The 11692-nt window shown below is 38.5% G+C and overlaps 1 protein-coding gene across 1 annotated transcript in view; it reads left to right on the forward strand.

Moving 5' to 3' along the window:
* The window catches only part of vwa2 (von Willebrand factor A domain containing 2), a 67847-nt gene that overhangs the window by 28192 nt on the left and 27963 nt on the right, over window positions 1–11692 (forward strand). Inside the window, exons 6-7 of the mRNA XM_048608654.1 lie at window positions 6360–6469; window positions 10104–10298. Coding sequence (XP_048464611.1) covers window positions 6360–6469; window positions 10104–10298 — 305 coding nt within the window. The remainder of the gene's footprint in view (window positions 1–6359; window positions 6470–10103; window positions 10299–11692) is intronic.

Below are 11692 nucleotides of genomic sequence, written 5' to 3' on the forward strand. Positions count from 1 at the left end.
ATTGTCCTGCACTGGACTGGGGAAACTTAAGTCTAAGTCCTTTAGATTCTACAGTTGTTTAAATGTTAAGCTTTAAAATAAAATACAACAATAAAAAGGAAAAAGTTGGAATCAGTACTCAACGTAAAAGTAAGAAAATTCAATCTATTTACATTCTGCAATAAAGTTGGTTCAAATATACGTTTCTAAATATAAAAAAGTTGGCCGTGGCATTACTTGGCACCAATTGATAAATCCAAGCATCTAGAATTTTTTTTTTGTTGCACTTTATCCGTGGGTCCAGCAGCAAACACAAATTTCTGCATCAAAACTGATCAATAATTGGGTGAAGCGAAAGTGGTGGCCTTTCATTAGGACATGACCAATACAACTGGGGACATCAGTGGCTGCAGGAAAAACAGGGTGCTGTTTGAAAAGAAAACAAAGATTGATCAGTGTTGTCTTTGGCACTGAACATACCATGGGTACAGAGAAAGATTGGAGTAAGATACAGAGTTGTAGAGATCCACAGCACAGAAAAAAACCCTTTGGCCCATTGCATCCACACCAGTTGAAAACAACCACCCCTAACTGTTTTAATCCCAGCTGTGGCTGCTCATTACCTACTGCTTCTCTGTCTGCACATTCATGTAAATAAAATACAATATAGGTGATACACGCTGCTACTCCATGGTTGTCCCTTTGTAAGCCATTTACCTGCTATGCACAATAAAAGGCAAATCTCAGCTGCTAGTTGGAAAGCAGATTTAAAATAATTGTACATTTCAATTAGCAGCTGCCTCTCTGAAATGTTAGTATTTGCACTCAGAATATCTTCATTAAGTACTTTAAAGAGGTAAAAGTGACTGATTGAAGCTGCTTAAAGGCTAATTGTGCCTGAAATCAGAATAGCCTTATAAACTGAATAATAAGATGTGATGGTTAAAACCAAATGAAATCAACTGAGCTTTTCAGTTGATATGTGCAGTATTAGGACTTATTGAACTGCTCTAAATATTTGGTCCATTTATTAAGTTATAAGTTAAGTCTTTGTAATTAACTCCTTTAAAAACTGCAATTAGTTGGGTTATTTGCTCAATATAGGTGGCTACCATGCCAGTTATGAGCAATACAAGAGTTTGAAATTAAGTTTCTTGGGGCTCGGTGATCATGCCCCTACCTCTTGACCAGAATACTCCCCAGGGGTGTCAAAACTTGTCTGAGCAAGTTGATTAAAATAACTAACATTTGGAAATTGGCCAGCGTGATGCCTGTGTAGCTCTGTTAATAAGGCATGAGACCCTTAATCTCAGGGTCATGGGTTTGTGCTTCAGACTGGGTGCTGCAGAAAAAGGGGCATTTTTGTAAGAATTGGAAATTGGATGTTTGATATTGTAGTTGTCCCTCTGCGCTGCACAAACACATCAGCCAAGAATGATCTTCGAGCTCCAAAATCGCACTGCTAGATCAAGAACAAATCCACTCTCAGGTTTCATGAAATGGTAAAAAAATCACAAGTGAGAAGGAATCAACGACAATTTAAACTAGACTTAAAAACTTGAGTCATCATTTTTTGTAACCTGTTGCTGAGATCAGATTTGTCTTTGTTCTTCTGATTAACTTTTCTCTTGGAGAACTTTCAATTAGTGATGCAAAATTGATAAGTAAGATTGCAGTATGTCTGATATTCTATCCTCCTGATATTTGCACGCTCTTACTGTACAGAATAATAAATGTAAAACTATGTCACAGAAGTTATCACATTTAAGGATATTTAATAACGTTCCACGGGGAGGAATTGGAAATAACTCATTTTAGTGTTTTTCTGCAAAGTGATTCACAAAAAGTTTAAAAAGATACTTAGGTGAGAGGTTAATGTACTAAAAAGAAACTATTTTCCCAGAGACTAATTAATAATCAAGGTCAGAAGTTACACAACATCAGGTTATAGTCCATGAGGTTTATTTGAAATCACAAGCTATTGAAGCACTGCTCCTTCATCAGGTGAAGACTATGACCCATACCTGAATTTTATGCTAATTTCATCAGTGTTAAAGTGGAACTACAATGAATATCAGAAGATAATTACAGTTTACACTTACAGGCATGTGCACACTGATCCTGAGTAGCTCCATACCCAGGTTTGCCATAGATGAGCTTCTTAAGTTCAACTGTGCTATTCATTCCCTTAAGTAGTCTTGATTTTTATTTCAATGGGAGTGAAACACATTACCCATTGGCCATCCCTCAAATCAACATCATTATAAAATATAGAGTTTATGGCCATTATCATATTGCTATTTGTGGGAGTCTGCAAGCTGACTGCTGTGTTTCCTGCATTGCAACAGTGCTGTACTACAAAAGTACTTCATTGGCTACACCTGCACGTTAGGAAGTCCTGAGTTTGTGAAAGTCACTATGTAAATGCTTGTCTTTTTTTTCACTCAATACCTTCATGTTACCAGATATGTAACAGTACAATTCTCTAATGATTTGATAAAATATTTGTCTCTTTCATTTGAATGCTTCTTCATTCTTACTGGAAGTACACTGATCAAGCATTTGGTGAGACGACATCTGATGCATAACAATAAGCTGCTTTATTTCACTGTTAGAAAATTATACAGGACTACCCCATGCTTACAGCTTGTTTACACATGACAGTATAAAATGTTGGATACACCAAACTAGCCTACATCAGTGAGTCATCTTGCTGAACTTACATCCATTACTTCTAAGCTCTTTGCATCAATAAAAGTCCTCACAGTTATCCATTAGCAAACCTACCTGGTCTTCCAGTAATCCAGTTTCAAAAACCTTACCTCCCTCTTAATACATCCATTGTCACATACTGAAAGGGATCAAAAGAGTTTCCAATAGAAAAAAAAACAGAAAAAACACAACTTGTTAATTTATCTGGATAATTTAAAAGACTTCATCCCCATACTGTGGAGAAGACTAATACAAAGGAAGAGTAGTTCCGCTACCAGGCAACTGACATAAATATATAAAATGTCAAAAATACCCATTGGACAATGCAAAAAGTTAGTTCTCCTCCCTTCACAACTGCTGCCCAATCCACTGAGTATTTCCTGTAGCTTCTGTTTTTATTTTGGATTTTCTTTTCATATTGGACTTTCCATCTAAGGATCTTAAGTATTTTAACTAACCAGATAAGTTACAAATTGATTATTAATTATGAGGTGGAGGTGCCAGTGTTGGACTGGGGTGGGCAAAGTCAGAAGTCACATGACACCAGGTTATAGTCCAACAGGTTTATTTGAAATCACAAGCTTTCCTATTGACGCAAAGAGCTTAGAAGTATTGGATGGAAGTTCAGCAAGATGACTCACCGATGTAGGGTAGTTTGGTGTATCCAACATTTTATATTGTCATGTCTGGGTTAATGGAGTGTAGTCCTGCATAGTTTTCTAACAGTGAAATAAAGCAGCTTATTGTTATGCATCAGACGTTGTCTCACCAAATGCTTGATCAGTGTACTTCCAGTGAGAACGAAGAAGCATTCAAATGAAAGAGACAAATATTTTATCAAATCGTTAGAGAATTGTACTGTTACATATCTGGTAACATGAAGGTATTGAGTGAAAAAAAAGACAAGCATTTACATAGTGACTTTCACAAACTCAGGACTTCCTAACGTGCAGGTGTAGCCAATGAAGTACTTTTGTAGTACAGCACTGTTGCAATGCAGGAAACACAGCAGTCAGCTTGCATAAACCAGACTCCCACAAATAGCAATATGATAATGGCCATAAACTCTATATTTTATAATGATGTTGATTTGAGGGATGGCCAATGGGTAATGTGTTTCACTCCCATTGAAATAAAAATCAAGACTACTTAAGGGAATGAATAGCACAGTTGAACTTAAGAAGCTCATCTATGGCAAACCTGGGTATGGAGCTACTCAGGATCAGTGTGCACATGCCTGTAAGTGTAAACTGTAATTATCTTCTGATATTCATTGTAGTTCCACTTTAACACTGATGAAATTAGCATAAAATTCAGGTATGGGCCATAGTCTTCATGGTCTATCATAAAAATAAGTTACGGAAACAAAGAGGTCAGTTGGGAAAAGTGCTGAATGTTATTTGTAAATAATGTTGACATCAAGTCTTTTAATAAGCTAAAGTTAAATAGAAATGCTGGCTTTTAAGAGCTGCATCAGAATATTAACTTGTAATCCTTCCATAATGGTATCAAACAGATTAATTCTGCACTCAGTAAGGTTACACTGTAAAGGTTAGATTTGGAATTCTGAAGAAAGGTAGTAGGTGTTCCTGAGGATGTTTCACTGTCTGGGACATGTTGTAAGTTTGTATTTGAAAATTGCAGCCTTGCACTTCTCCAAACAAATTATTGTAGTAGTCCAAAAAATATTTTGTTCCAGTAACCTTAATCTAATGTAATCATTTAAAGCTAATCAAATAAACCATCAGTGTGCCACTGGATACAGATATAACAGGTTTGGCTACACTGACCCTGACTATGCCAGGAATTAATTGCTAAAGATTTTCTTAGTCTAAAGAATTTGCAGGAGTTCCCTTATATCAGATTTTGCGCCAAAATAGATTTAATGGTAGAAGCAAAAACAAATGATGTGTAAATATCCAGGATTAAAGCAAAAATAATCGCAGTGAAGAAAGCATATTTTAATTTCAGAGATAGTAAGAACTGCCGATGCTGGAGTCAGAGATAACACAACAAGGAGCTGGAGGAACACAGCCGATCAGGCAGCATCAGAGGAGCAGGCAAGTTAACGTTCCTGAAATGTCAACTTCCCTGCTCCGCTGATGCTGCCTGATCTGCTGTGTTCCTCCAGCTCCACAATGTGTTATCTATGTTTAAAGCTCAGTTTCCTGAGGTAAGATAGTATTTGTTTAGAATGGCATAAAAGGAACTACACCCAAACCATTCTCTTTTCAGTTTGTGATGGAACAGTGTATGTTCCAGTATTTTCCTTAAGCACTTGAACCTCTTTTTAAAATTCTTTCATATGATGTCAGTGTCATTGGTAAAACCAACACATGTTTCTTATCCCTATGTGCCCTTGAGAAGGTGGTAGTGTTCTGCCTTCTTGAACTGCTGTGGTCATTCTTGTCTGGGATTGCTGTTAAGGAGGGAAGTTGTTCCATTTTTAACCCTGGAGATGATGAAAGTTCAGCTCAAAGCTGAGGATGAGAGAGGGAGAGAGATGCTGTGCTGCGAGGTTAGCAGAAGATATAGAGATTTATAAAAGACATAATGAAAATAAGTGTTTAAGTAGTAGAGGAGGCTTTGTCCAAGTGGTTGTTGCCTTTTTCTCCTCCCACCTGTTTGCTTGTTCCCTGCCCTTCTGTTTTTTTAACTTGGCTTTCTTATTATCATGAAAACAGTTTTGAACAAAAGAATGAAATGCCTTTCAAATGTGCGAATGGCCCATTGCCATGATAGCATTCTGGCACGTGTAGGTGTATGTAGTTTTTAAAAAGGTCACATGTGACCACTGCTTCAATATTCAATGCATTCTCCTACATGCTCTAGAAATCTTCACTTAATTTCTTTGAAACATCGCTGAGCTTTGCAAATTAATTTGCTTGAAGCACTGTTTGTACTTTATTCATGGAATGTCACGTAATATGAAATGTTGGCTTGCATCAACTGTAAAATAGTATTAGGAGTATTAGATACAATACACCTTCTATAATGAGACCGTTGCTTTGTTATGCAGAAAATCCCCTCTGCCCAGTTTCTCCGACTTTTGAAATATTGTAAAATAAGAAGAAATTGAATTGTTTTTGGGCAAAAGATTTCCCTTGAAGAGGCATAACATTAGCATGCACTATTCTAGCGGTGTACTCCTTAAACTAATGTGTTCAGATGAACACAAGCAAAGGGTCACAGCCACTTCTTGAAGCAGGTGCATTTTGGAAAGTGTGTAATCCCTGAGCTATATTTTGCTTACCGAGAGTTGGTGCTACAGATCTGAAACCCGAGGGAGCTGATTCTCACCTCAAAGAGCATACTTTGTGGTGTACTTCCGGCCCACTATCCAGCTTCTGTCATTTCAGCAGGGTACCTTCTCAATTACTGTGCTTTGGATTTCAGAAAAAACTATTTTAGCATCCATCATTATGCTTAGTGTGCCTGTTTTGCAAAGACAAAGTTGCCTCCCCTTCCAGTAAGTTCATGTCAGTGTTTGTTATTTGTGCATCAGTTACAATCCATATAAAAACAACCATGCTGATCATTACATCTTTCAGAAGTGACATCCTTAATCTATTGGAGCTCAGTTCACATGAAAAGACATGGGTCAATAAAAAGATTAATTCCTAAATTCCGAAATCATTTTGGAACTAAACAGATTTTTTTCTTTGCAGGTCAGAGTTGGAGTAATCCAGTACAGTTCATTCCCAAAATTTGAATTTTATCTGAATTCGTACTTAACAAGGGAAGAAGTAAAGGAACAGCTTAAAAGAATTATATTTAGGTTTGTTACCTTTTTTTCCCAAAAGCGCATTACTTGATGCATATTTAAGGACTACTAACAATATCTGCGATAAAAATCTTTAAGGTGCAATGATATTATTTATTTTAAAAAATTGATAATGCTGGTAATATTCCACTTTCAATGTCTCCATACTTGCTTAAAAACGGATCACATGTCTAACTTATGCCAGTTGTGAAGAACGGTTGCAACCAGAACTTTTAATGGCATTTCTGTCTCCGCAGATGCTGTCCAACTGTTGAGTATTTCTATCATGGTCTGTCTCTAATTAAAACTTTCAGAACTCATATTAATTAGCTTTTATATTATTTATCAAGTTGCTTTGTGAGAACATAGAAGCACACATACAAACATACAAGGAGCAGGAATAGGCCACCTGGCCTCACCAGCCTTCTCTACCATCCAATTAGATTAGTCTGATCCCTCCATGTTCCTACCTACCTCCAATAACCTTTTAGCCTTCTGATGCATTTGCATCCTTCTTTAAATAAGGGGCAGTACTCCAGATATGGTCTTACCAATGCCCTGTATAACTGAATCATAACCTCCCTACTTTTGTATTCAATTCATTTTGCAATAAATGATCATTTTTTTAATTAATTCTGGAATTGCATACAAACCTTTCTTGATTCATGCATTAGGCCACTCTGATCCCTCTGCATCTTACAGCTATGCAACTTCTCACCATTTAAATAATTTGCCAGATCTTTGCCTACTCCTTTAACCTATCTACATATCTTTATAGCTTCTTTACATTCTCTTATTTTCCTACATGATTGATTGATTGTTACGTATACCAAAGTATAGTGAAAAGCTTCGTTTACGAGCAGTACAGGCAGATCATAGTAAACAAAGATATGCAGATCAAAAGACTTAGATAGAGGCATACAGGTTATCTTGCATAGGGCTTGTGCTAGGCGAGATCAACGTTAGCAAGATCAGTATTATTTGAAGCGAGAGAGTCCAATCATCAGTCTAATGATAGTCAGGAAGAAGCTGTTCCTGAACCTGCTGGTACATGTGTTCTGTATCTTCTGCCTGATGGAAGAGGTTGTAGGAGATCCTTACCGGGGTGCAATTGGTCTTTGATGATGTTGGCAGCTTTTCTGTGGCAGCTTTTCCGTGTGTAAGTGGAGTCCATGGTTGGAAGGTTGGCTTCCGTGATGGTCTGGGCTTTGCACACCACCCTCTGTAGTTTCTTATGGTCCTGGGCAGAGCAGTTACCATACCAGGCCGTTATACACCCGGACAGTATGCTTTCAGTTGTGCATCTGTAGAGGTTGGTGAGGGTCCTTATGGACATGCCAAATTTCCTGAGCCGCCTGAGGCAGAAGAGACATTGTTGTACCTGCTTGACCATTGCATCTACATGGGAAGTTCAGGACAGGTCGTTGGTTATTGTCACTTCAAGGAACTTGACACTGTCCACCCTGTCAACCTCCGTTCCGTTGATGTAGGTGGGGGCGTGTCCTCCTCCTTTCTTTCTGAAGTCGATGATCAGTTCTTTAGTTTTGCTGAAGTTGAGAGGCAGATTGTTCTCATTGCACCACATCACCAAGCCCTCTATCTCCCTTCTGTATTTTGATTCGTCGTTGTTAGATATCCATCCTAGTACGATAGTGTTGTCAGCAAACTTGTAGATGGCGTTCATTCGGAATTTGGCAACGCAGTCATGGGTGTACAGGGAGTTCAGTAGGGGGCTGAGGATGTATCCTTAGGGGGCTCCAGTGTTGAGTGCTATTGTGGAGGAGGTGCAGTTACCTATCCTCACTGATTGCGGTCTGTGGGTCAGAAAGCTGAGGATCCAGTTGCAGAGGGCGGAGCCGAGACCAAGGTCACGCAGTTTTGAGATCAGTTTGGAGAGGATGATGATGTTGAAGGCAGAGCTGTACTCAATGAGCAGGAGTCTGATGTAGGTGTCTTTGCTTCATCAGCAAATTTAGCAAACATGCTTTTGGTTCCTTCAGCCACGTCATTTATATAATCTGTATCCAGCTGGCATCCCAGCACTGATAACTGTGACCACTCATTTGTTACTTCTTGTAAATTAGGTAAATACTCATTTGTACCTAATGTTTGTTTCTTGTTAGCTAGCTGATCTTCATTCCATGACAATGTGTTATCCCTTACACCGTGACCTTTTATTTTCCACAATAACCTTTGGTGAGGCCTGATATTGAAGAGCTTGTATATTCCTGCTTGTGCACTATATTGTGCAGTAAAGAGTAAAATTAATTTTTTTTTAACTTTCTTAGCGATGAGAGATATTACTAGTTTGACATAGATTTCAACAGTGTTTTGATTTGTTTTGATCCTTTAATGCATCATAATATTCAAGAAATTAAAAACATTTCTGATCTTCTTCTTGCATGAAAATACTTGTTGGAATCCCAATGCATTGCTTCATGGTACTGTATATAAGCCTTAACCTTATGTTAGCAGAAGTCAAGAATTCAAAATCCCTGCAGTCTAGCCTGCTGTTATAGATGAGTAGCACTAACTAACCTCTGTTTCTGGCGACACTGGAGTATCCCAGTCAGGGGAGGGCTCAATTCATTTATATGTTTTTACCAGTTGGTTGGGTTGGCGCAGATGCCTCTTGGTCACCTTCTGGGATAGCAGGATGTAGAGAGCTCAACACATCCTTTGGGATTGCCGCATGTCAGATTTGATATTGACAGGTTGGTCAAAAATTTCTAGGTTTCTTGGGTCTCACTGGCCATTATCCTGGAGCGGAGACCCTGATGGACTCCACTATTGTCCTGATTTACATTACTTTGCAAAGCCATATGCTTCTTACCATCCGAACCTCCGCATCAGTTAGAAGTAAGAGTTGAGGAAATTCTAACATTCAAAATCCCTCTTCTAATATCCTGGATTGTGTTTACAGCAGGTGGAAGTTCACCAGGAGTTTTCCTCTGGGGAGGGGATAGAAAATAGACATTATCTTAAATGCTTCGTAACTGTAGTTAAAATATCAGGAGCTGTGAATTTTGATTCCACACCAGATGTGGAATATAGCAAACCCATTTTTAGTGGATAAATACTGGTGCAAATTTCCAGAAAATGATCAGTTCATTGTTAAATTTGTGTAAATGTTTTGTGCACTCATGAATGAACCACTGGGATCATTTTTCTTTTACAAAGTAAAACCCTTGCCTTCCCTTTAAGGCACAGAAGGTTATCATTAGTTAGCATGGAACCAAAGCATTTGAAGAAGACTTCTTGAAGCCATTCTAGTACCTATAGATTATGTTATCTATTTGACTATTTGATTAAGATTTGTGGTTGATTTAAAATGAATGAGATGAAAAGTTGAGCTATATGTGGCATCTTTAAAAGCCTGTGAGAAATATGATTCAAATACTTTCTGAGGAAGTGAAATATGATTTTTAACATTGGATAAGCATCAGTTTTCTTAGTTATCCCCATCGCATTGACGGATTACACTGTGATTGCAGTTAGAAATGAACAAATTATTTGTTATTACACTAATAGTTTCCCTGTTATCACTGTACTTGATGATAAGTACAGAACTTAGCAGATCAAGAATATTAAAACATTCCTTGTGCTATTAACCACTAGTTTCATTAATCTTGTTGTTTCACTAACACAGAGGTGGAAGTACACAGACGGCACTAGCTTTGAAGTACATTCTCCATAAAGGTTTCAGTGGTTCAAGGAACTCATCCGTTCCTCGAATTCTTGTCATTCTTACTGATGGCAGATCTCAGGGTAACGTTGAACAGGCAGCAACGCAACTGAAAGAAAATGGAATAATTGTCTTTGCTGTTGGAGTCAAATTTCCAAGGTGAGGAATTTCCTTCAGTTTTGCATGGAGAGTTATGAATAATTAAGTGTCAGAATGGATTGCTGATTAATATTTTGATTTTTCTCAACAAATTTCACCTTTTGGGTCCTTAGATTATTGTAATGGTACAACCTATTCCTCATTGGTTTTAGATTTTTTATAGATGGCTTTGGAGTTACATTCCTTTCCTTTCATCTTTTTGAAAGAAAAGCTAATGCTGAAAATAGATTCAGTATGAAAACTCCCTGCTGAATAACTTAGTGAAGATAGCGTGACAAATACCAGGGTGATAACACATGGAAGAATGTTGCACTTCCTCACATTGCTTCTCAGTAGATGGATGGTTGTATTGAAACTTTTAGCAATATGGATATGTGAGATTAAAGTGTAATTGACTAAGAGGTCATTTTAGAACTTGGGATGGGTTTTGCAAATAATCGCCTTTCATTGAGATTCTTCTAGTCTTCCATAGGTAATGAATTTTGCTTGTAGGCTAACATCATCTAGTAGGTTAAACGGTCAGGCTTATTTATAACCATGATTTAATTTTCTTGTATTTTTATTTGAAGAGGAGATATTATTCAGCGGTTTGGTGGTTAAACCTTGAATGAGCTCTTGTAGATGCTTCTTTGTTCCTTGTGGGCCCAATAGTTTTTTCTGCTCATTTTGACACTTTAGATAGTAGAAGGATATGTGGGTTATAATTACAGTCATATTTTGTATATTTATGTAAATATATATGTTTTAATCTGTAGATACAAAAAAAAACACATATTGATCACTGTTTTCAGAAGTTGAGACAAGTAACTTAAATAACCAAGTTAACTACATCGCCGAGGCCAGACGCCAACTCTCCGACACCTCCTCCTACCGCCCCCTTGATCATGACCCCACCCCTGAGCACCAAACCATCATCTCCCAAACCATCCACAACCTCATCACCTCAGGTGACCTCCCACCCACAGCCTCCAACCTCATCGTTCCCCAACCTCGCACTGCCCGCTTCTATCTCCTTCCCAAAATCCACAAACCTGAATGCCCTGGTCGACCCATTGTCTCCGCCTGCTCCTGCCCCACCGAACTGATCTCCAACTACCTCGACTCCATTTTCTCCCCCTTGGTCCAGGAACTCCCTACCTATGTCCTGACACCACCCACGCCCTCCACCTCCTCCAGAACTTGCAATTCCCCGGTCCCTAACACCTCATCTTTACCATGGACGTCCAGTCCCTCTACACCTGCATTCCCCATGCAGATGGCCTTAAGGCCCTCCGCTTCTTCCTGTCCCGCAGGCCCGACCAGTCCCCCTCCACTGATACCCTCATCCGCTTAGCCGAACTCGTCCTCACCCTCAACAACTTCTCTTTCAATTCCTCCCACTTCCTCCAGACAAA

The sequence above is a fragment of the Rhincodon typus genome, chromosome 20 (genome assembly GCF_021869965.1).
Source record: "Rhincodon typus isolate 14 chromosome 20, sRhiTyp1.1, whole genome shotgun sequence".
Taxonomy (NCBI): domain Eukaryota; kingdom Metazoa; phylum Chordata; class Chondrichthyes; order Orectolobiformes; family Rhincodontidae; genus Rhincodon; species Rhincodon typus.